This window comes from Staurois parvus, unplaced genomic scaffold (genome assembly GCF_062004578.1).
Source record: "Staurois parvus isolate SC_StPar_1 unplaced genomic scaffold, SC_StPar_1.0 ptg000530l, whole genome shotgun sequence".
Lineage (NCBI taxonomy): Eukaryota > Metazoa > Chordata > Amphibia > Anura > Ranidae > Staurois > Staurois parvus.
Window position 1 is genome coordinate 12,875,258 of NW_028318326.1, and position 26,361 is coordinate 12,901,618.

The 26,361-nt window shown below is 43.7% G+C and overlaps 1 protein-coding gene across 4 annotated transcripts in view; it reads right to left on the reverse strand.

Moving 5' to 3' along the window:
• LOC149451646 (E3 ubiquitin-protein ligase UBR3-like) overlaps positions 1–26,361 on the reverse strand; it is a 207,428-nt gene that overhangs the window by 51,949 nt on the left and 129,118 nt on the right. For all 4 annotated transcript variants that reach the window (XM_089690539.1, XM_089690541.1, XM_089690540.1 and 1 more), the window contains 2 exons: positions 23,251–23,356; positions 12,168–12,268 (listed from right to left, as the gene is read on the reverse strand). In XM_089690539.1, coding sequence (XP_089546665.1) covers positions 12,168–12,268; positions 23,251–23,356 — 207 coding nt within the window. The remainder of the gene's footprint in view (positions 1–12,167; positions 12,269–23,250; positions 23,357–26,361) is intronic.

Here is a 26,361-nt window from a genome sequence, read left to right on the forward strand (position 1 = left end):
GTCAATCCACTGGTGGAATTCTTAAGCTTACGCAGTGGGGCAAAAAAGTATTTAGTCAGCCACCAATTGTGCAAGTTCTCCCACTTAAAAAGATTAGAGAGGCCTGTAATTGGCATCATAGGTAGACCTCAACTATGAGAGACAAAATGAGAAAAAAAATCCAGACAATCACATTGGCTGATTTGGAAAGAATTTATTTGCAAAATATGGTGGAAAATAAGTATTTGGTCACCTACAAACAAGCAAGATTACTGGCTCCCACAGACCTGTACCTTCTTCTTTAAGAGGCTCCTCTGTCCTGCACTCATTACCTGTATCAATGGCATCTGTTTAAACTTGTTATCAGTATAAAAGACACCTGTCCACAACCTCAAACAGTCACACTCCAAACTCCACTATGGTGAAGATCAAAGAGCTGTCGAAGAACACCAGAAACAAAATTGTAGACCTGCACCAGGCTGGGAAGACTGAATCTGCAATAGGCAAGCAGCTTGGTGTGAACAAATCAACTGTGGGAGCAATAATTAGAAAATGGAAGACATACAAGACCACTGATAATCTCCCTCGATCTGGGGCTCCACGCAAGATCTCACCCCGTGGGGTCAAAATGATCACAAGAACGGTGAGCAAAAATCCCAGGAACACAAGGGGGGACCTAGTGAATGACCTGCAGAGAGCTTGGACCAACGTAACAAAGGCTACCATCAGTAACACACTACACCGCCAGGGACTCATATCCTGCAGTGCCAGACGTGTCCCCCTGCTTAAGCCAGTACACGTCCGGGCCCGTCTGAAGTTTGCTAGAGAGCATTTGGATGATCCAGAAGAGGATTGGGAGAATGTCATATGGTCAGATGAAACCAAAATAGAACTGTTTGGTAGAAACACAACTCGACGTGTTTGGAGGAGAGAGAATTCTGAGTTGCATCCAAAGAACACCATACCTACTGTGAAGCATGGGGGTGGCAACATCATGCTTTGGGGCTGTTTCTCCACAAAGGGACCAGGACGACTTATCCATGTACAGGACAGAATGAATGGGGCCAAGTATCGTGAGATTTTGAGTGAAAACCTCCTTCCATCAGCAAAGGCATTGAAGATGAAACGTGGCTGGGTCTTCCAACATGACAATGATCCCAAACATACCGCCCGGGCAACGAAGGAGTGGCTTCGTAAGAAGCATTTCAAGGTCCTGGAGTGGCCTAGCCAGTCTCCAGATCTCAACCCCATAGAAAACCTTTGGAGGGAGTTGAAAGTCCGTGTTGCCCAGCGACAGCCCCAAAACGTCACTGCTCTAGAGGAGATCTGCATGGAGGAATGGGCCAACATACCAGCAACAGTGTGTGCTAACCTTGTGAAGACTTACAAGAAACGTTTGACCTCTGTCATTGCCAACAAAGGATATATAACAAAGTATTGAGATGAACTTTTGATATTGACCAAATACTTATTTTCCACCATAATTTGCAAATAAATTCTTTCCAAATCAGCCAATATGATTGTCAGGATTTTTTTTCTCATTTTGTCTCATAGTTAAGGTCTAGCTATGATGCCAATTACAGGCCTCTCTCATCTTTTAAGTGGGAGAACTTGCAAAATTGGTGACTGACTAAATACTTTTTTGCCCCACTGTAGATATGGTAGTCTGAGAGATTGAGTAAGTTTACATACAATTCATGGGTGTTTTCTTGGGAGGTGTATTTGCAGTTCCTATTTTTATAAAGACTAATGGCTTAAAAGCAAGACAAACACACTACCTTCATTCAAAAGTGCAGGGGTAGGCCATCAGATGTCTTCTAAATGCAGTTTTAGGACTAGAAATATTTCAAAGGAAAATACCAATTTAATTAATGAGTCAGTTACTTCTATTTCTATTCTGTAGATGTAACTTAAAAAAATTCAACTGGACAGAATGATAAAAAGGTTAGAAATTATACTCTACAGCATGTCTGGTATACACTACTGTACAGCTATTTAGGCTCCCTGTTCCACAAAAATATGATGTTCTTCAGATGTGACGTGCACTGTAGTGCAAAGAGGGCAAAACTACTCGCTGAAGAGATGGAAACACTGCCTATAAATGCTCTGACCTCTATCATAAAAGGCTCTACTATAATAAAAGGCTTAATTTGTGGTGCTCTTTCATGGTGATGGGTTCAGATCAATTTTCTCTTGGATTGAACAGCCTGAGTGGTATAATGACATTTACTTTGGCTTAATCAATGTAGGATTGAAAGAGATACCAAGTATATCTAACAGCTAATAAGGCAGTTAATGCTATTCCCAGAGCTGTACTTCAAGGGCACTAGACAGGGTAGGGGTTTCATGGAAAATACTAATGCTTTCCACACACAGCCTTTAAGTGCAGAAATCCAGGTGCAGCAATGTTAAAGCAAAACTCAAGGCAGATATAAAAGAAAAATGAAGCTCTGTAATTATTAATACACTAATAACAGGAATTTTGACTTCCCTGTAAATTCCATAACTTAAAATACAGTACAGAATATTCATGGGATATTGGCATGCACCTTCAGGTGATTGGACACTGTCAAAGCTTTAGGAGGATAAGCCCCCCATGGGCACCTCTCCTATAACCGTACCCCACTCCGTGAATCCACATTTTTGTAGAAAGCAATGCAGGATAACCAAGTAATGGAAAGGAGGGTGCCCTGTACTCCAAAATATGAAATTTACAGGTAAGTCAAAATTTTTCTTACCTTAATTGTACAGTACAAGCACCGGAGACATCCCCAAGCCTCAACTTTAGAGTGCCGGTGCAAAAAGGTAGAAGCCAAGGGCTTCCTCTTCTACCTGGTAGAACTTTGAGAAAGCATGAATGAAATGCTAGCCCACGGCTGGGCTATTGGGCCTTGTGCTGAAATGTGCAGGAAACTCCCATCGATCTGGTGGAATGGGTGCACAAAAGCACAGTAGATTTGGCTTTGAGAGTGCAAGCTCCAGCGTTTAGATGCATTATCAATCTTATGATGGTGGACTTGAGAGTTCTCAAGATCGGGAACCTATAAGTAATTGTCTGTCTGATGGTGTTGACTATGTCCAGGCAAGGCAGAGTGATTTCCTTAGAATGCCTTACAGCAGCTCATAAGGATGGTAGGACTGACAAATGGCACACAAGAGGGTTGCCATCTCAGACATATCTGATGGACATGGTCACAAAAAAAAAAAAAAAAAAAAAAAAAAAAAAAAAAAAGATTACTTTGCAAGAGAGATCTTCTAAACGATTATCCCTTTATGGGTTCAAAAGAGGTTTCCTGCAGGTTATAGAGAACCAAGTGGAGATCCCAAGGAAGCACAGGCTGTTGAAAGGAGGGTTTACTGTGAGATACACTTTAAAAAAAAGTTTTCACAAGGGAAAATGAAGCCAGAGGTCTTTAAAACAGAATGGACAAGGCCTGTCCTTTCAGAGTGCTTAACGCCTAATTCTGGTCAAGACCTGATTGTAAGGAAGGCCAAAAAGCGAGGCACAGGGTGTTCTCATTGAAGTGCTTCACACCAGCCAAAAAAAGGATTTCCAGGTACAATAGATCTTCCTGGAAGTGGCTTTTCTTACTTTTAGCAAGGTGAGAATAACAGACTCAAAGACCCCTTTGTCTTTTAAGACATGGGTTTCAATAGCCATGTCATTAAAGCCAGAGACTCTTGCTCATTTTTACCTGAGCAGATGAGGCAGAATTCGCACTGGAAAGAAGGTATAGATCAGCCCGAAGCGAAATCAAGAAATTATGAAGTTATTCGAGGCTAGGGCTAGAGGATTTTTGGTCCTGGCTACAAACAGAGGAAGTTTGTTGTCAAATCTGAAGGCAAGGATGTCTACATTCTGAGTCCCCCATTTTTTGATGCTTGATGTAGACCACAGTCATAGCATTGGCAGACTGCATCCTGATTGGGTGTCCTCACAGAAGGGTGGTCTAGTGTTGTAGAGCCATGCAAACTGCTCTGCGCTCCAGAATGTTGATATGGAGCTTCATTTCTACAGGTGACCATATTCCCTGGACTGTGAGGGACTGGAACACTCGTCCCCAGCCTGAAAGACTGGCACCTCTTATTATCACTTTCCAGTGACATAGGAGGGTAGATCTCCCTAGTTAGGTCTGGGTTTGAAATCCACCAAGATAGGGAGTTCCTTAATTGGCTGGACAGGAATATGAGTAGGTCACGATAAGGAGCATGTCTGTTCCAGGTAAACAGATATTGTGTTGTTGAGTTCTTGAACGAAATTAGGAAAATGGTACAGCCTCAAAAAAAGGCTACCATGAGGCCTAGAATTTTCATTGACAGTCTCATTGTGGTAGGTCTCTGACCTAAATTCTTGAGTGTGAGCTTTGAAAGGAAATCTTTTTCTGGAAGAAAACCCTTTGCTTGGGATGCGTCCAGGGCCAGACCAAAGTATTCCAGACTGAATGGCAGATTTTTAAAAAATTGGTCACCCACTCAAAAGCCTGACGCATTTTAATTGACATGTGGACGTTTGCAGACAACTGGATGGGAGATCAATCCTTCAGGAGAAGGTCATCTAGACAGCCTGTGACTTGGATGCCCTGAGTTTTGAGAAAGGCAAGAAGAGGTGGTAGGATGTTCGTGAATACTCTGGGAGCAGAGGATAGGCCAAAAGGGCAATGCAACTAACTGGTACTGATGGTCTTATACTGTAAAGTGCAGAAAGTGCTTATAGGGTGGATAACTGGAACATGCAGATAGGCATCTTGGACGTCTATGGATGCCATGTAATCCCCTTGTCTCAAAGAGGCAGATACTCACCTTGTGGATTCCAGGCAAAATTTTGAAATTTGAAGGTATTTGTTGTGCTTTCGTACCATAAACTGGTTTGTGCAGAATCTTTTGAATCTGTGTTGCAAAGGTACTGGCACAACTACTTTGGGGAAGTTTTGCTGGGCTTTGTGGCCCAAGCCCTGCACCCAAAAGAAAAGGTGATCTTGGATTTTGAAGCTTAAGCCTGGGTAGTGCTCTTATGTTTTAAAGAAGTAGAGGCTCCTGAGGAATGGGGGCTTGGAATCCTCCACTGTGGGAGTAAAACCTTCCCTCCTGCGACATCTTTAATGAATTGGTCAAGTGCTTCTCCAAATAAACGTCTTCCTTGTAAAGGCATAAGTATGAGGCACTTTTTTTTTTTTACAGGCAGCTTTACTTGTCCAGGCTTTTAGCCATAAGATTCTGTACATGTGAATTAGCACCATTCTGGAAATTTGTCTCATGACATGTTCTAGAGAATCAACTTAAAAAAAGAAAAAAAAAAAGCAGAGCAGGAAGTGCCTATTGTAATTGCTCTGTTAAAAAAAATGATCCTGAAAAATGGGAACTTGTTGGTTGTTGCAGGGCTGAGCCTGCAAGAGTAAAGGGAGCTTCCAAGAGTGTCTCACACTTTCAATCTCCAGAATCTATAAAAGAAGGAACACTTTCAGTAGGTACAGTGAGATGTTTGTTTAGGACTGAGATGGCATGATCAATCACAGGGACAACCCATTTTTTTGTGAACGCTTTTTCTTCTAGAGTTTGGTAAAGATTTTTGGAGGAGTAAAAATCAATTCCGGAGTTACTGAATTATATGTAGAGAGCACATTTTATTTGTTCTTGACCAGGGATAATTTTGAAAGTTTTTGCAGGTCTCTTTGTACCCAAAAGGGGTATGGCGAGACAGAGGAGAATCAAGCTGCACAACACCAAGGATTTTGTGGGCAGCAGCAAGTTTTTCCCCCATTAGCAAGCATGTTGAGTGAAGCTCCCACTTCAATATGATCTAGGAGGAAAAAAAATTCTGCAGCTTCCTCCAATACTGCCTCTATGTCCTCTTAATTCCCTTCTGTGTCTGCCTTGTCTAAGACAGGCATATTGAGATCCAACTTATGTAGAGAAATGGAAGGAGAAGAGGCATGGCGTTGAGTACTGGGCAAAGATGGTTGTAGTAAGACCGTTATCTGTCCAAGGAATTGTGACATGGGTGCAAACAATTCTGCTTTTATCAAATGAACTGCTTGTTGTGTGCCTGAAATAGAGCGAGCATCAGATGCAGAAGTCTGTGTTAGAGCCACAGTGCTGTTCAGGCCTTCAGCACAGCAAATGTTCACCTGATGTTTTGTTATGGCTCCCTTTTGCCTTGTATCTGCCATAGCTACGTGTGAGCACAATCCCCTATCGGATACTCGTGGAGCAAAGTACGGAATACAGGGTAAGCATGTCCAGAAGGAGAAGGCATCAACCTAGGTGTAGACTATCCTGTATCAAACAATCCTGTTGAAAGGGCAGGAGAAAGCACCTGAGGACCTTATAAGGGCTTTAAATGGAAGTGGCAGTAAAGTGCGACTTGTGGTGTGATGTCACACCTGGTTATCCACCTAAGACAGAGCAACAAGTGGTTGAGTAGTGAATACGAGTGAAATATTGCCATTGGTAATTGGACCTTGGGCCCTGGACCTGTATGGCACCCCCAGAAAAACATGCGGTGCACTAAGTTCTAGGTGAGTGCCCACACAGGATCAAGTGCCAGAAGAAACATTACAGGCCATCCTCACAACCATGGGTACAAGTACGGCTCCCTAGGTTTACTGAGGTTGTCAATCCAGATGCACTGCTTCAATTTGCAGTGAGAAGCCAATTGAAAAATATCAAACATAAAATAATAAAATAAAAATAATGGTTAAGCGAAGAGTGATTTTCTGCATGAAGGACCTTGACCATTTAACATCCTTATGGCACACCCCTATGTTCTTTGGGTACAAGTGGTTATACCAGTAGTATGGCTGCAGCTGTCACATTATCTCACTTCCGCTTTTAGTTGTTTGTTTACTTGACAGTATTGGCCAGACAGGCCACTAATCAAACTGATCTCATGATCGGCTGCTTTGGAGGGCAGATAAGAGATCAGGGGTCTAATAGACCCCAGATCATTTAAAAAAAAGCACTTGTCACTTCCCATGCTATCAGAAGGGATGTTGCATTTAAAAAAAATGAAAGACATTTTAAGAAAATTTTAAAATGAAATAAAAAAATTAAAGCGCCCTGTAACGTACATGTAAGATTTGAATAGCTAAGATGCGACATAAATATAAAGATTTGAGTAGCTGAGATGTGATCTGTAGAAAATATGACAGTGTAGGTTTAGCTTCATTCAATGGTAATATAAGATGTGTTCAGAATTAAGGAAGAGGCATATGGTCACCAATTAGCATCTGAAAGGGACAGAGCTTCCTCTGGAAGGAGGTGACACCTGGCAGATGTTCTGCTGAGGAGGACAGAGTAGAAGGGTGTGGCACGGGTCAGAGGATGACCTCTGGTGGAATAAAGTCTTCTGTGGTTCTATCCTTTGTCCCCACAGCCATGAGTATCATGATTGAGGATTCATTGCTGTGCACAGCAAAGGAAGGATCACAGGATGATGGGGGAACACTGACCCCCTCGGAATCTGCTTTCTCAGAGACTGTATCTGATAACCCTGCATTCCTGCAGGCTGATAGGTTTGATGTCAGCCCAGAGGAACTCGGGTTGTGCTGACCAGTCTCTGGCTGAAGCAGAAAGAGCAGAAGTGTGGGAGAAAGGTCAGAGGGTGGAGGTCCTGGTAGCCAAGCCATGGAACCAGGTCCAGATCACCCGGGAACGACCTTATGCCAGGCTTAAGCATCTGGGTGTTGCAGCTGATAGAGAACCACCAGATGACCATGGCCAGTGGCTGAAAATGATGACAGCACACAATGACAGGTTTGCCTGTACCCTTCCAGTAGTTAGTCGGTGGCCAGTGGATGAAGTGGATCCACTGGCCAGTTGTGACCCAAACCCTTTAGGATCATTCAGAGAGCTGCACAGGAGCCCTCTCCTAACTGCAGGGGGACAAGCTGAAATGTCAGCAGTACCAAGCTTTAGTTGAGAGAACCCCCCCCCCAACCTAGGGAACCTTCCTGGCAGACGCGTTAGCCGACCCGTTTAGGCTCAGCTGTGCATCATCTTGAAGGGAGGAGATGTAACGTACATGTAAGATTTGAATAACTGAGATGTGACAAATATAAAGATTTGAGTAGCTGAGATGTGATCTGTAGAAAATATGACAGTGTAGGTTTAGCTTCATTCCATGGTAATATAAGATGTGTTCAGAATTAAGGCAGAGGCATATGGTCACCAATTAGCATCTGAAAGGGACAGAGCTTCCTCTGGAAGGAGGTGACACCTGGGTGCTAATAAGATTTGCCACCTTCTGGAAATCTGGAAGGAAAAGGCTCCAGACAGTTCGGCTGCAGGAGACCAGGGGGGCTCTGATCTGTCTGGGGAGCTTTAAAGTATATACACAGTTCAAAGGAATAGATTTCATCTCTCATAAAAGCTAAAATATGAGTTGCAGAGAGATGAAAATACTTGATTCTGATGGGACACTCTGTAGGCTACATCTGCATGTGGAAACTGTATTTTTGGCCTATGTAGAATGCCAGAAAAATGCAGGAAATGGTTATGTGGTGCCGGATTGCGACAGCTGAACAGTGATTGGTACTGTCGCAATCGGACTGATGCGCTGGAGTCAGAAATTCAATCCCTGAATTGGTGCTTCAAACCGTTCCTGGTCCAATCAACTTTGGGCATTTCAGCACCCAGAACGTCCTGTGGGCTGGTACAGGAACACCCCCCAGGGTTGATTGGCCAAGGACTAATGTCCAGCCCATGTCCATATTCCTATACATTGAGGACTTGAGGTATGGACGGTGTGATTCGTATGAAGCCAGCCCTATTGACTGACGGATTGCAGACTTTCTCTGACTTGCTCCAGTCGCAGGATAACTCTTGGTAAAAGTTTTATTTCTGTTTTTATTTTATAGTCAATAGCCAAATGGGTGTCTTCTTGTATGTCTTGTATTTTCTGTAACTTTTTATACTTTGTACATATTTTATGCACTGCCCACTTTCGGGATATTAAATCATAAAATTAATAAGTGACTTCTGGGTACTTAAGCTCGGGCTCATATCTCCGGAGAGATTAGATTGTATTTTAGTGTCTTTATTTGCTCGGTCAAGTTCATTGCGTGTGTGTGCGTGTGTGTGTGTGTGTGTGTGCGCGTGCGTGCGTGCGTGCGTGTGTGTGTGTGTGTCCCAGCAGGCCAATAAAACTGTTGGGTGGTGGAAAGCTACCGTTTGTGATGTGTCTGGTGGGGTGGGGGGGGGGGTGTGGACAGTGGAAGAGTGATTAACACCGGGGTTCTGGAATATAGCTGGAGGAATCCTAGAAGGGTGTGTCAATCGCTAGGCTGCTCCTCAACCCTAATTAGTGCACCAGATAGTACGTAAGATCGTATCTGCCTGTGTGTGTGGTCAGCTAGCTGGATTGGAGTCTCCCCACGGTGGTGGCCAGAGGTAGAGCGGTCTGTGAAAGTATATCACGGCCAGTTTTATATAAGTAAGTCAAGTCCCCCTTATTCCCTCTTACCCTGAGTCATAGCCGCACGTGCGCACCTCGGTTAGTGAGTCGCTGTGGGCATGTGCGTTGGATTCGTGACAGACTGGCGGTAGTGGTTGGATCCGTGACACGCCCCATCTCCCTGTGCTCACAGACAAATACGAATGTGCACAAAGGTCCCAAGTGTTGCCTTTGGAGATTTACAGGTACTGTAGTTTGTCACCATTTCACACCCCTAAATTTTAAACTTGACATGTTTGGTATCCATTTACACAGCGCAACATCATCTTTCCAGATATATACTCTTTGGGGGGCAATTTTCTAGCAAAAAAATGCAGATGATTTTTACATATATTTTAAAAAAAGTCAGAATTGGCCAAGACAGCAAGTGGTTAAAAACTAGCAAAAAAAATCACAATACATGGTAGGGTTAGAGGGGAGATGCCCAGGGGGGGTGTCATTGAAATCTTTGCCAGTGTCCAATAACCTAAATGTACAAGCTTATAACCCAGGACCTATGAATATTTTGTCTGTGCCCTGTATTGTACAATTAGAGGTTGTAAACCCTTACATATACCCACTAAAGTGGCTAGCCTCAGGTGATACAGAGATTAAACAAATACTCCTACATATGGAGGACATAACTACATACCTGTTTATCCGTAATCCTCTCTTCTCTACAGCCTCCAAAATACACAATGCATTTCTAACTTCAGAAGGCAGGAATGTGATGTCACACAGCAGAGCATGGAACAGAGCAGAAAGTGGAGTAATCTGAGACTGGAGTGGAGGGAATGAACACAACTTTCTCTACACAGCCTCATAAGGAAACATGCACAGCTGAGGCTGTTAATTACCTGCTGTGTGCTTGAAAGGGTACCAAAGGGTGGAGGGGACAGGGCCTTCTCCCGGGATTTCTTGGTGTTGGCATTGACTGTCAGAAGTGACTCATGTAGATAGAGGAATGAGAGAGCAGACCGAAATCACACTAGGTACCTTGGATAAAGGCATGTACATTCTATAGAACGATATCCTTAAGTAATTTTTAATTTCAGAGGTTTACAACTACTTTAATATATACATACACACTAAAATGCAAGCAGTGCAATTACTTGAATTTGACCTTCTCTCAATTTCTTGCTTGCCAATGCACAGCAGAGCTCAGACAAAGCGGGAGTAGCAGCACAAGAAGCCAGTCAGTTGTGCATGAGTTTCTTCTATCTTTCTATAGAAGACAAGTTCCCTTTTCCGGGGGTCTCACAATCCATAAAGATTTATTTTCTATTTTGCATATTCAATGCAGCGCTTTACAAAGAAGGCTGAACCATGTGCATTTCTTTTTGACCCTGAAGGCGTCTGCAGTCCAAAATTTTTGCAAAATGCATACATACAAAGAACATTTAAAGTGTATATAAACCCTAACAATGAACTTCTCTATTTTGGCTCTTTGATTTGTTAAATATAATATTGAGAACATTTGTTATATCAGTTTGAGAAGTAAAATAAAATAAACACCCACATCGATCTTGCCAGAAATCATGTGAGACACGAACTTCCTGTGCTTTCTTGCCTGTGCAGACTTATCAAATTCATTGCTCTTTGCCTTTTCTGAAAACTACAGATCCTCCCCCCTGTATTTAATGGACAATAGGAGAGGGACAGCTACCTGTACTCCTATCTAGTTTTTGTCTCAGTACAGACGGCGAGTGAGCGCTGTCATCCTAGAACTGGAAATGTGTTACTGCAGAATCTCTATGTGAAACCACCAGGACTGGTAAGCTGCAATATATTATATTTTTAAATTGGGTTTGGTTATGCTTTAATTGATCCCTTGGTGTGCAGGTGACATTCTTATCTCAAGCCTTCAGAAAAGCTTCTCTGCTTACTGTCCTGATGGCACAGCTGGAAGGGAAACCTTCCCAACGTGGACACAGCAATAAAAACTGAGTGGAGCGCTACTTTAATCTTAGAATTTTAACAGGAATGCTGACCACAGCCTTTAAAGGGAGAATCTACAAAATTGTAATTGAAAATCAGAGAAAAAGAACAGCAAGCACGTGAAATGTCACACTGAAAATTACGTCCAAGGTAACTTGGCATACTAAAAATTAAACGTGTACCTAGTTTCAATATTTCCAACCACTATCGGTTCCTGCACTTTAGATAGCCTTAATGAGCATATTTTTGTACTGCAGGCCCATTGCAGTAAACCAATTCAAATCCAAATGGCACAGGGTGAGAAGTACATTTCCATTACACTTTTAGGCAGGGCTTTGAAGCCTAACTTCTGCAAAATCATTATAAAATGGTTACTGAAATTAATAAGCTTCCTTCTCTATAGATGTGACCTCCAGTTTCATAGCATTTCAGTTGTCTGATTTCTGAGTTACAAAATCCTTTCACCTTCAAGCATTTGTATGCACTAGAAATGTTAATCCAGCACTATACCAGTGAATGTTTTGTAGGTCATGCAGAGGACTTGCTTCCATTGCTCTGAGATTTGGCGAGTTTATTCTCAGTTTTTCCTTCAGGACCTTGCATCTACACTGTATTGAATGACTGATAAAAGGGAGACGACAGGGGACACTGATAAGCCAGTCAAACCACAAGTGAATTTCCAGCCCAATGTCACTTTATACTGATAAGGAACAATCATTATTTCTGCAGACAAATCAGACACAACGGAACTTCCACTGATCAGACATTTTGTCCTTCTAACCCTGTCCAAACACAATACCAGAGAGCTGAATTTACATACCTTTGCGCAGTGGTTGGGGCATTGTTAAAACCTGAATAAGCAGCATTGAGGTCACATCTCGGAAAAGCAATGGAACTTCCGCCCTCTCATCTTCACTTGTCCTGAGGAAGACAAAAATTACAGCAAAGACCATGAAACACACAACGCAAAGGACACAATTCATTAAAGATTATCGCATGCGTTGTCAGTCACATGACCACATACTGCATGTGAAACTGAAAATGCCAATTCGCTATTGCTAGTATGCAGTATTTACTGCAAACAGCAACAATGCTTGATAAATACTGCATAAAAAGATGTTAAAGTCAATTCACAGGATGAAATAATTAAATGTAAGTGGTAATTAAGTAGTGGTCGAGACATGCGGTATTTACTGGTTGTTAAGGAGAGGGAGCGACTGACGGCTTCCTTAACAACCAGCAACTGCAATGGTGGTTAAGGAGCGGGCGACCGCCGTATCCTTTACAACCAATCACAAGTCCTTTATTAAAAAAACAAAATTAAAATTGAAAAAATGCATTAAGACAGTACAGTCATTATTAAATGGCCGTCGGTACACAACAACGGATGAAAAATTGTACATGATCCCTATTTGAAAACACAGCACTCAATGTATGGTACAAGCACTGTGGTGCTTTGCTTTGGGCTCAACTGTACAATGCCCTGGGGTGCAACTCACAGTGAATCTCACCACCCAGGGAAGGTGCATTACAATAATAGACATTATTGCATTCATTTTAGCGTGTGTTGTCACAATGCTGAAGCATGAATGGGCCCTTCATCGGGGTGACTGTTGTCTTAAAAGGTTGGGCTCACACACACGGTGTATTCCGATATCAGAGAATTTATTTTGTATGGCTAATACAAAAGGGTATTGGTTTCAAATTTTTAAAACATAAATACTGTCCTGAGCTGAGCAAGAGCATTTTTAACATTACAGGATTCATAGTTGAGTCAGTTGCTAGGGTTCAGTGCCTATGTTTACAAGCGTATGAGCACGATACGCATTTGAATTGAGGAGATTTATATATATATATATATATATATATATATATATATATATATATATATATATATATATATATATATATATATATATATATATATATATATATAAATCTTTTGAATATCAACAAAATGTTTTGACCAGCTTTTCTTCTACAGCTGACTGCATTCACAGGGCTACACATAAATAGGCATTGAAAACAAAAGATGTGTACCCAAATTAAGTTCTAAATAAGAAATTGGCAAATAGGCTAAAAAAGAGTGTTAATTGAAATATCACGCACACAGTACTCCAGAGACACGATTCCTGGCACCGCCAACTGGGTCACAAATTGCCATCACAGTAGTAAGTGCAATGCTTTTAGACAAAACAGCCCCGTGGAGAGTAACAAAATCATGAGCAAGTCATTTAAAGCTCTAAGATGGCAAACTCTGCAGCTGAAGAATCCAAACTGATTACATATGTCTAAGAACGCAGGCAAATATACATAATGGCATATTTAGGAGAAAAACCTAGAACCTCCCTTACTTATGATAAACATAGGCAAAGTGAGCTGACTGAAGGTCTTAAGCCAGAGAGTTTGTGAAGCCTTAAAACGGTATTAAACCCAAAACTGAACATGAAATACAGTCATGGCCAAAAATATTGGCACCCCTGCATTTCTGTCAGATAACGCACCACTTCAAACAGCAAATTGTTGCAACTACAAATGTTTAGGCATTCTCATGTTTCTTTTGTTTGCTTTGGTATGACACAAAAAAGTGGAGAAACAAAAAGCCAAATATGATACATTCCATGCGAAACCCGAAAAATAGACTGGACAAAATTATTGGCACCCTCAGCTTAATATTTGATAGAAAAAAAAATAACTGAATTGCTTCCTGTAAACATCAGTTTCTTACACCTGGAATTTTGGACCACTTATCTTTCACCAACTGCTCCAGGTTTCTCAGATTGGATAGCGAACGCTATCTGAAGTCGCCAGCGACACAAATATTGTGATCATCAAAAAATCTGTACACTGTACTAATGACACTGATGAGAAGGCAGTAAAGGGGTTAATTGGGGGGGGGAAATCAAGGGGTTAAATGTGTCCTAGAGTGTTCTAACTAATTGTGTAGTGCTTTTACTCACAGCTTATGTTGATTCTTCTCTCTTTGGGACGGAATGTGCCCGGAGAGAGAAGATTTCATCACTTCCTGTCCTGTGTAATTGTCAACACAGGACAGGTCAGAGATCAATCGTCCGACTTGGGCCGAACATCACTGGCCTAAATCGGATGATTGATCCCTCAGGGATCAAATAGGGGCACCCGCGGGTCGGAGGGGGTATGCACATGCCCCCCTGGCCCATGAATCACGTATACATATGATTTTGAGCACAGGGGCCGCCCTGCAACAGCAAATGTACTGTGGGCGGTCCTTATGCAGTTAAACCATTTCTGGGTGTTTTCTGACGTGTGTTTTGGATCATTGTCCTGCTGTAAAACCCATGACCTCTGACAGAGACCCAATTTTCTGACACTGGGCCCTACATTGCACCCCAGAATTCTTTGGAAGTCATCAGATTTCATAATGCCATGCAAACGGTCAAGAAATCCAGTACCTGAAGCAGCAAAGCAAACCCAAAACATCAGTGAACCTCCACCATTTTTGACTGTAGGGCTGTCTTCTTTAACCCTTTTGCCACCAGGTTTGTACGTCATATGGACCTGACAGCAGGGGGTTTAATACACAAACCGGTGGCTGCAGCTACCGGGATTTACTGTGCCTTGAAAAAGTATTCATACTGCTTGAAATTTTCCACATTTTGTCATGTTACAACCAAAACGTATTTTGTTGTGAATTTATGTGATAGACCAACACAAAGTGGCACAGCATTGTAAGAAGGAAAATGATACATGGTTTTCAAAAATGTTTTACAAATAAATTCCTGAAAAGTGTGACGTGCAGTCGTATTCAGCCCCCTTTACTCTAATACCTCTAACTAAAATCTAGTGGAACTAATTGCCTTCAGAAGTCACCTAATTAGTAAATAGAGTCCACCCTGTGTGTAATTTCACCTCAGTATAAATACAGCTGTTCTGTGGAGCCCTCGGAGGTTTGTTAGAGAACATGAGTGAAAAAACAGCATCATGAAGGCCAACGAACACACCAGACAGGTCAGGGATAAAGTTGTGGAGAAGTTTAAAGCAGGGTTAGGTTAAAAAAAAATATCCCAAGCTTTGAACATCTCACAGAGCACTCTTCAACCCATCATCCGAAAATGGAAAGAGTATGGCACAACTGCAAAGACCTGGCACAACCAAGACATGATCGTCCACCTAAACTGACAGGCCTGGGCAAGGAGAGCATTAACCTGAGAAGCAGCCAGGAAGACCATGGTAACTCAGGAGAAGCTGCAGAGATCAACAGTTCAGGTGGGAGAATCTGTCCACAGGACAACTATTAGTCGTGCACTCCACAAATCTGGCCTTTTTGGAAGAGTGACAAGAAGAAAGCCATTGTTGCAAGAAATTCATAAGAAGTCCCGTTTGTAGTTTGCGAGAAGCTATGTGGGGGACACAAGAAACATGTGGAAGAATGTGCTCTGGTCAGATGAGACCAAAATATAACTTTTTGGCCTAAAAGCAAAACGCTACGTGTGGCGGAAAAATAACACTGCACATCACCCTGAACACACCATCCCCAATGTGAAACATGGTGATGGCAGCAGCATGTTGTGGGGATACTTTTCTTCAGCAAGGACAAGGAAGCTGGTAAGATTTGATGGGAAGATGGATGGAGCCAAATACAGGGCAATCGTAGAAGAAAAGCTGTTGAAGTCTGCAAAAGACTTGAGACTGGGGTAGAGGTTCACCTTCCAGGACAACCACGCTAAACATACAGCCAGAGCTACAATGGAATGGTTTAGATCAAAGCATATTCATGTGTTAGAATGGCCCAGTCAAAGTCCAGACATAAATACCAATTGAGAATCTGTGGCAAGCCTTTAAAACTGCTGTTCACAAACGCTCTCCCCATCCAATCTGACAGAGCTTGAGCTATTTTGAAAAGAATAATGGGCAACAATTTCACTTTCTAGATATGCAAAGCTGGTAGAGACATACCCAAAAAAAACTTGCAGCTGTAATTGCAGCGAAAAGTGGTTCTACAAAGTATTGACTCAGTGAGGCTGAATACAAATGCACGCTACAGATATTTATTTGTAAAAAAGTTTGAAAACCATTTATTATTTTCCTTCCACTTCACAATTATGTGCCACTTTGTGTTGGTCTATCACATAGAATCCCAATAAAATGCATTTACGTTTTTGGTTGTAACATGAAAAAAATGTGGAAAATTTCAAGGGGTAAAAATACTTTTTCAAGGCACTGTATGCATAATACAGGCAAGCAGACTCCTGCCTGTCAGGTGGAAGCAGTTAGGTGGGTGCCACAGCCCTGTTGCTAGTGCCCCCTGTGGAAACTCACATCAAAATGGTAGAGCTTTTCTTTTAAAAGCACACAGCAACTCGCTTCTTCTTTTTAAAGGCCTTTTAGCCCAATTTTATTTAAAAAGAGAAAGTTCAATAACATGCTTCCCACACAGGGGTATCCAACATCAAACAGATGCAATGAATATTCAGCCTCCTGGCTTGTACCCAGATTTATGTCTGTCTCCTGCAGACTCTTTCCAAAATATGGCTCTCTCGCACACAGCTACTCTGGCTTCCACCTCTCCTAGGTGGAGCCCTCCTGACTCCTGGCAGTGACCTCCTGTCTGCCAGGGTGGAGCCCTCCAACGCACACAGCCGTGGAGTCCTTGGTCCACACACAACCATAGAGTCCTTGAACTGCACACAGCATCAGTCTCACACAGGGACACTCATTTAAAGCCCTACACACACCTGTACTATTAGTGTGCTGGCTGCTTTCAAACTGTGGACACTGGATTGGAGATTTCTTTCCTCCCAAGGCACTTTGAAATCTCCAAACTACGGAGCCCCATCCAGAAATACCAAAATCTGGAGAAACCTGCAACAGAAGTTTTCTCCACTCAATCTATGCTCCACAGTTCTGCACTCCTCACATGTGCAGACCCTGTGTCCATTGCCTGACCACTTCTACCTGCATTTATCCTGTGACAGGGCACTGCACTGTTACACCCCCCTCTCCCTTCCGGGTCATGGCTGTCACTTTCCCAAGCATTGCAGTACATCTAGTGGAGACCAGAGGAGACACACAGGGTCTTTTAGACCCTGCATGTCTCAAAGAGAACCTATCACCTAAAAATCATCATATAGAGCAGTGGTTCTCAACCTTTCTAATGCCGCGACCCCTTAATACAGTTCCTCATGTTGTGGTGACCCCCAACCATAAAATTATTTTCATTGCTACTTCATAACTGTAATTTTGCAGTGGGAGGAGTAGTGCCACATCATTGGTGTCAGTGGAAGGAGTAGTGCCCCATCACTGATGTCAGTGGGAGGAATAGTGCCCCATCGTTGGTGTCAGTGGGAGGAATAGTGCCCCATCGTTGGTGTCAGTGGGAGGAATAGTGCCCCATCGTTGGTGTCAGTGGGAGGAATAGTGCCCCATCGTTGGTGTCAGTGGGAGGAATAGTGCCCCATCGTTGGTGTCAGTGGGAGGAATAGTGCCCCATCGTTGGTGTCAGTGGGAGGAATAGTGCCCCATCGTTGGTGTCAGTGGGAGGAATAGTGCCCCATCGTTGGTGTCAGTGGGAGGAATAGTGCCCCATCGTTGGTGTCAGTGGGAGGAATAGTGCCCCATCGTTGGTGTCAGTGGGAGGAATAGTGCCCCATCGTTGGTGTCAGTGGGAGGAATAGTGCCCCATCGTTGGTGTCAGTGGGAGGAATAGTGCCCCATCGTTGGTGTCAGTGGGAGGAATAGTGCCCCATCGTTGGTGTCAGTGGGAGGAATAGTGCCCCATCGTTGGTGTCAGTGGGAGGAATAGTGCCCCATCGTTGGTGTCAGTGGGAGGAATAGTGCCCCATCGTTGGTGTCAGTGGGAGGAATAGTGCCCCATCGTTGGTGTCAGTGGGAGGAATAGTGCCCCATCGTTGGTGTCAGTGGGAGGAATAGTGCCCCATCGTTGGTGTCAGTGGGAGGAATAGTGCCCCATCGTTGGTGTCAGTGGGAGGAATAGTGCCCCATCGTTGGTGTCAGTGGGAGGAATAGTGCCCCATCGTTGGTGTCAGTGGGAGGAATAGTGCCCCATCGTTGGTGTCAGTGGGAGGAATAGTGCCCCATCGTTGGTGTCAGTGGGAGGAATAGTGCCCCATCGTTGGTGTCAGTGGGAGGAATAGTGCCCCATCGTTGGTGTCAGTGGGAGGAATAGTGCCCCATCGTTGGTGTCAGTGGGAGGAATAGTGCCCCATCGTTGGTGTCAGTGGGAGGAATAGTGCCCCATCGTTGGTGTCAGTGGGAGGAATAGTGCCCCATCGTTGGTGTCAGTGGGAGGAATAGTGCCCCATCGTTGGTGTCAGTGGGAGGAATAGTGCCCCATCGTTGGTGTCAGTGGGAGGAATAGTGCCCCATCGTTGGTGTCAGTGGGAGGAATAGTGCCCCATCGTTGGTGTCAGTGGGAGGAATAGTGCCCCATCGTTGGTGTCAGTGGGAGGAATAGTGCCCCATCGTTGGTGTCAGTGGGAGGAATAGTGCCCCATCGTTGGTGTCAGTGGGAGGAATAGTGCCCCATCGTTGGTGTCAGTGGGAGGAATAGTGCCCCATCGTTGGTGTCAGTGGGAGGAATAGTGCCCCATCGTTGGTGTCAGTGGGAGGAATAGTGCCCCATCGTTGGTGTCAGTGGGAGGAATAGTGCCCCATCGTTGGTGTCAGTGGGAGGAATAGTGCCCCATCGTTGGTGTCAGTGGGAGGAATAGTGCCCCATCGTTGGTGTCAGTGGGAGGAATAGTGCCCCATCGTTGGTGTCAGTGGGAGGAATAGTGCCCCATCGTTGGTGTCAGTGGGAGGAATAGTGCCCCATCGTTGGTGTCAGTGGGAGGAATAGTGCCCCATCGTTGGTGTCAGTGGGAGGAATAGTGCCCCATCGTTGGTGTCAGTGGGAGGAATAGTGCCCCATCGTTGGTGTCAGTGGGAGGAATAGTGCCCCATCGTTGGTGTCAGTGGGAGGAATAGTGCCCCATCGTTGGTGTCAGTGGGAGGAATAGTGCCCCATCGTTGGTGTCAGTGGGAGGAATAGTGCCCCATCGTTGGTGTCAGTGGGAGGAATAGTGCCCCATCGTTGGTGTCAGTGGGAGGAATAGTGCCCCATCGTTGGTGTCAGTGGGAGGAATAGTGCCCCATCGTTGGTGTCAGTGGGAGGAATAGTGCCCCATCGTTGGTGTCAGTGGGAGGAATAGTGCCCCATCGTTGGTGTCAGTGGGAGGAATAGTGCCCCATCGTTGGTGTCAGTGGGAGGAATAGTGCCCCATCGTTGGTGTCAGTGGGAGGAATAGTGCCCCATCGTTGGTGTCAGTGGGAGGAATAGTGCCCCATCGTTGGTGTCAGTGGGAGGAATAGTGCCCCATCGTTGGTGTCAGTGGGAGGAATAGTGCCCCATCGTTGGTGTCAGTGGGAGGAATAGTGCCCCATCGTTGGTGTCAGTGGGAGGAATAGTGCCCCATCGTTGGTGTCAGTGGGAGGAATAGTGCCCCATCGTTGGTGTCAGTGGGAGGAATAGTGCCCCATCGTTGGTGTCAGTGGGAGGAATAGTGCCCCATCGTTGGTGTCAGTGGGAGGAATAGTGCCCCATCGTTGGTGTCAGTGGGAGGAATAGTGCCCCATCGTTGGTGTCAGTGGGAGGAATAGTGCCCCATCGTTGGTGTCAGTGGGAGGAATAGTGCCCCATCGTTGGTGTCAGTGGGAGGAATAGTGCCCCATCGTTGGTATCAGTGGGAGGAATAGTGCCCCATCGTTGGTGTCAGTGGGAGGAATAGTGCCCCATCGTTGGTATCAGTGGGAGGAATAGTGCCCCATCATTGGTGTCAGTGGGGGGAGTAGTGCCCCATCGTTGGTGTCAGTGGGGGGAGTAGTGCTCCATCATTGGTGTCAGTGGGGGGAGTAGTGCCCCATCATTGGTGTCAGTGGGAGGAGTAGTGCTCCATCACTGGTGTCAGTGGGAGGAGTAGTGCCACATCATTGGTGTCAGTGGGAGGAATAGTGCCCCATCATTGGTGTCAGTGGGAGGAGTAGTGCCCCATCATTGGTGTCAGTGGGAGGAGTAGTGCCCCATCATTGGTGTCAGTGGGAGGAGTAGTGCCCCATCATTGGTGTCAGTGGGAGGAGTAGTGCCCCATCATTGGTGTCAGTGGGGGGAGTAGTGCCCCATCATTGGTGTCAGTGGGGGGAGTAGTGCTCCATCACTGGTGTCAGTGGGGGGAGTAGTGCCCCATCACTGGTGTCAGTGGGAGGAATAGTGCCACATCATTGGTGTCAGTGGGAGGAATAGTGCCCCATCATTGGTGTCAGTGGGAGGAATAGTGCCCCATCATTGATGTCAGTGTGGTGGAGGGGAGAATAGTGCCCCATCGTTGGTGTCAGTGGGGGGAGGAATAGTGCCCCATCGTTGGTGTCAGTGGGGGGAGGAATAGTGCCCCATCGTTGGTGTCAGTGGGGGGAGGAATAGTGCCCCATCGTTGGTGTCAGTGGGGGGAGGAATAGTGCCCCATCGTTGGTGTCAGTGGGGGGAGGAATAGTGCCCCATCGTTGGTGTCAGTGGGGGGAGGAATAGTGCCACATCGTTGGTGTCAGTGGGGGGAGGAATAGTGCCACATCGTTGGTGTCAGTGGGGGGAGGAATAGTGCCACATCGTTGGTGTCAGTGGGGGGAGGAATAGTGCCCCATCGTTGGTGTCAGTGGGGGGAGGAATAGTGCCCCATCGTTGGTGTCAGTGGGGGGAGGAATAGTGCCCCATCGTTGGTGTCAGTGGGGGGAGGAATAGTGCCCCATCGTTGGTATTAGTGACACAAATGATGGGGCACTATTCCTCCCACTGACACCAATGATACTTACCTTGCTGACCCCTGCTCCAGCCTGGGCTCGCTCTCTCACTTACCTGTCAGCTGTCTTCCTTCTCTGGCCGCTCTCCTCTTCACTTGCTCCGGCAGCTCCCTCGGTCTTCTTTGATGTACGCGCGCTGCCGCTCGGCTCCTCCTCTCCAAGCTCCACCTCCTCGCCGGTGATTGGCCGCCTGTGTGCCTCTCCTGAGCTACAGTTCCGGTGGCCAATCAGCGGCGAGGAGGCGGAGCTGCTGAGCGATCCCGGAGGTGTGGCCAGGTGACAGCAGCGTATCATCCCGCCCACACATCGCCGGAGACTGCAGCGGTGTCTCGGTTCCTAAGACCATCGGAAATATGTGTTTTCCGATGGTCTTAGGCGACCCCTGGGAAATGGTCGTTCGACCCCCAAAGGGGTCGCGACCCCCAGGTTGAGAACCGCTGATATAGAGGACTTTGTGCCCGGTATGTCAGGAAAAAACAAAAAAAAGTATTATTACGGGTCTAAATCATTGACCGCTTTCACTGGCCAAGCCGAGGATGACATCACTTCCACATTTGCATGGGAGTTTCACCAGATTCAGCATTGCTGAATTTGTACAGCAAGCTGCATGTGTGCAGCTCACTGTACAGGGGCGGGAAGGCAGGAAGATAACTTTACTGCACAAGAGACAAAGCATGTCTCTTACAACAAATCCTGCCTGTTCGCCCATTTTCATATTTTTACATGAAGTTCCATTTCAAGAAAAAAATTAAACCAATAAATGTATTTAGTGTTTTGCCTGCTAATATATTTATTTTATAATATGTAAGGGGTGAGCATACAGATATACAGTACAATTTGTTCTCATTTTAAAAAAAAGCTTGGTTTGGGTAAAACTGGCAGTTCATTTAGCAAAGTGCATTTTCTCCTAGCATGGGAATTTTGACTTAGCTTAGTGATTAATATGGTTTACAAAAGCAAGTTTTCACTACATGCACTAAGCTAAATGAAAAATTCCTTGCAAGTGAAAATTCAAAGTAAACATTTTACCCCTTTACTAAAACAGTCTTAGTGTTTTTACCTTAACCAGAGCCATATTTAAGAACTAAAACGTAAGAACACAATTTCCAGTGCCTGGGTGTGGGCCATCACAGAAGAGAGACATAAAGCACAATGTTTAACCATTTTCCAATCGGGCAACAGTAATATTATTGCTGGCTAGTGGCTTGACCAGACACTGCGACATACCCATACGTTGCTCCACTCACATACGCTGTGCACGCCACACCCCCTGTGGTGTGTGGTGGCATGGTCTGCAACCACTGTGTCCACTGAACACAGTGAATTGCAATGTTTGGTATCGGGCCGCTGTGATCGGCCCACATACCACGTGAGCACCGTGGAATCACGTCACTTAATAAACAATGGTCATGAATGGAATCCATTCATGACATCATTGTTTACTACTGTGTGTGATCTGTGATTGGTCACCAGTGATCACATCATACCTGGGCCAATCACAGCAACCAGTACCATGTGATTAGCTGTGCCAATCACAGCAATTCAATAGCAAACAATGAGTCATAAATAAAAGCCATTTATGACAATTCAAAATGATTGCTATTACAGCGATCATCACTGGAACAAGCAATCATAGTGTAAAAAAAAAATTGTTCAAAAGAAGAAAAAAAAATTATTGTTTTTACATACAGTACTGTCACCAGTCAGTTTCCTTGATCACCGCCACAACAGTCATGACGATGCTGTACTGCACTGGTGACAGTATGTAAGAGATGTGGAAAAAAACCCCACAAATTTTATTTAATTTCTTAAAATTTTTGGTATTTTTTCGTTTATATAGCAAAAAATAAAAATCCCAGTGGTGATTAAATACCATTAAAAGTAAGCTCTTTTTGTGTGAAACAAATTATATAAATTTCATTTGGGTACAGTATGGCATGTAGAAATGCTCTGGTCGGTCATGAAGGGGGTAAAAGGGTAAAACCTTCTGGAGGTCAAGTAATTATTTTGTACTTATTCATAATTTTAAAGAAAATGTATTACACCTTGTTGGGAAAAAAAAACAAAAAACTTACTGTGAATCTTTTTTATGCACCAGCTGAGTTAACTTTCTCCAGGGATTGTATTCCGAGTCAATGCTGTACAGCCTCATGTGCATGGCTAAAACATGGAAAAGCTGACCTGAAAAAAATAAAAAATGTCCAATGAAAGGAACTTGTCAATTTAATATCTGCTGATAATAGTTTTACAATGAGAACATTAAACAGCATGGCAGACTCGGCAAGTAATAAAAGACTTGAAAATATGTGTCGCAAAGATAGAGTAAGGAAAAAGGGTGCCATCCATATCTAAGGCTTAACAAACTCTAAAAGGATTCAGCCAAGATCTGCCTATCCCTAGCAATAGATTGGCAGAAAAAGCCTGGCTTATCAATAGATAGATATATTTGTTACTCTGAATGCTCCATTTGTTTTTCCAGTGGAGTGTCCACTAAAGGTTACCGGACAAAATATTGCTGTAACACTCATTGGTGAGGTCAAAATCACAAGGTGAATAAATATTAAGCACTTTCCAGCCGCCGTATAGCAGATATATTGCTACAGGGTAGCATGGGTGTGCAACATCACGTATATATGTGATTTTGCATTTCCGCGTAGGGGGCGCGTGCGAGCCACGCACACGTCGCTATTCGCGGCTGTCAATCACCATATCCCGGTGATCGAGGAGCATTACTGATGGAGGGAGAGAACTGTAAGTAAACAATACAGTTCTCTCCCCTGTCAGCTCCTGCACACTGCTATGCATGGGTTTGCATAGCAGAGCCATGCAAAGCAGTGTGCTTACAGTGAAGCACACACACACAGCTTACAGTAAAACAGCACACAGTTAATCCTTTGATCGCCCCACATGTTAACCCCTTCCTGCCCAATGCCATTAGTAGTGTTAGTGCTTTTTATTAACACTGATCACTGTATTGGTGTCACTGGGGACGTCAGTGACACCAAGTCAGTTCCCCCCCAATGTCAGAATGCCCGCCGCAGTCGCGCTATAAGTTGCTGATCGCCGCCATTACTAGTAAAAATAAAAAAAATATTTAAAAATCCCCGCTTTTTTTTATAGTACAAAAAATAAAAACTGCACAGGCGATCAAGTACCACTGAACGGAAGCTCTATTTGTGGGAAAAAAGTAATGCAGCACTGTAACGCAAAAAATGGCCTGGTCAGAAAGGGGGGTAAATCCTCTGAAGGGCAAGTGGTTAAAGTGAAGAAAGAATAAAAAACATACATGACAATATGACAAACAGTATGTCAAAAGCTGTCCAGATACCTTGACAGTAAAGAGTTATAACAAACCTTAGCCTGCGGGCTTACAAATAAATGTAGACCAATCTTTGTAAGAACCCCTGTCAATATTATAGTTTGTCCAAACACCTGTAATTAATTTTTGCCTTTAAGCAGATGACGTATTATGTGCGCTTTCTACATCCATTTTGTATTGAATTATATTCAGTATCCCAAAAAATATGTTAAAAAAAAACTAACAAACCTATATGTTATAAAACACACACACAATTTTAACAAAACTGAGTTTTATAGAACATTTGTATAGCTCATTACTGTTGTGGACCTTTTGAAATTATGTCTCAAAAACATGATTTATCAAGACATAATCCTATATAACATCAAGTCAGCATAGCCGGATGTTAAGGGTTAATTTGTCTTGGTTGGAAAGTCGAATGACCATCTAGCTAGAGAAATGTAAACGATGGGTGAAGGGATTTTTTTTTCCTCCTAGAGACAATATACTATTTGAAGTTCTACAGGTGGTCAAACACCATTATTCAGACTTCAATAGCAGGTAAACATATACAAGGTCTGGACAGGACAATAGAGGAACCAAACTGATTGTCTGAGAGCTTACCCAAACCTTGCAGAGTGTGATAAACCAACAGACCTCTCAAACTATCACAATATGCTATTGTCCACCAAGGGTGAAAGTATTAATAGTTGTTTACTGTGACTCCAATACAAGAGCCAGGCAAACAGAGAGTTTTTCCCTACACATAGAAAATGTTGGTTCTAAAACAAAGAAGTTAAATTCAGGACATTTAAGACTAAAAATTGAATGTATCTAACCACAAAGATATTACTACAAAAGCATAGTATCTAGAGATGTTATAAAGAATAGGTTTCACACACCACCAAATATTCAGCAATGGGAATTGTATATCACTAATTTGAGTATTGAGATGATAAAAAGTAAGATATATGGTGAGTTAGCATCAGTGGTATGTCTCATCAGGAAATAGATGCTTTCACACAAGCTTGTATTTCAGGGAGGAATAACTGAATATACACATATATTACATGGTTCTTATTTAGAACACTATAGGTATGATCACTTATATATCTGGAAAAAGACGTATATTTAATCCCTGAAATTACCTTAAAATTCCACCCGAGGTATGAGCCATCTCAAATATTCAAATTGTTCTATGGTACAAGACTGCCATCTGGCGGGCAGGTGAGAAATAGCTTATGTACACACATTTCTCAACTAGCCAATCAAGAAGCCTGGTGGGAAGGTATCTTAGAACAATAGATTAGTTGGTATAAAAGCCCTTGTACCTTTAAAAAAAAAAAAAAACTCATCAAAAGAAAAACCTCATCAAAAGAAAACCCTGACTGAAGAAAGACCTCATTAGAAGAATCTGAAGACATCTGAAGAGACCTCTCTATAACCCCTCTTCCATCCTTTCAAACTTCCAAACTTTACTAAATTGCTAAACCTCTGTACTCCTAACTTCCTACATTCTCCCATACTAAATCTCTATCACTTGCCCTATAATATCATTTCTAAAGGCGTTCCATTGCCAGCTGATCCACGGGAGAGTTTCATAGTCTGAATTCCGGGTGTGGTGAGACTATTAATTTAATTTTGCATTGCCTATTTCCTCTGTTGTGTAGAGTCATAGAATTACCTTAGCGTATTACAACTATATTGGGTAGTTATATATATGTAAAGAGATCCTGTTTTACTGTTAAAAATTGTTTGGTGCCATATTATAATTTTTTCATATTTCATAATTTATTAAATATTAATAATTAGAGTATATTTTATCAGAGAATATCTTCTTTCAATCCTATGGCCACGGTTTGTGAGAATATAACCTTTGAGATACTCG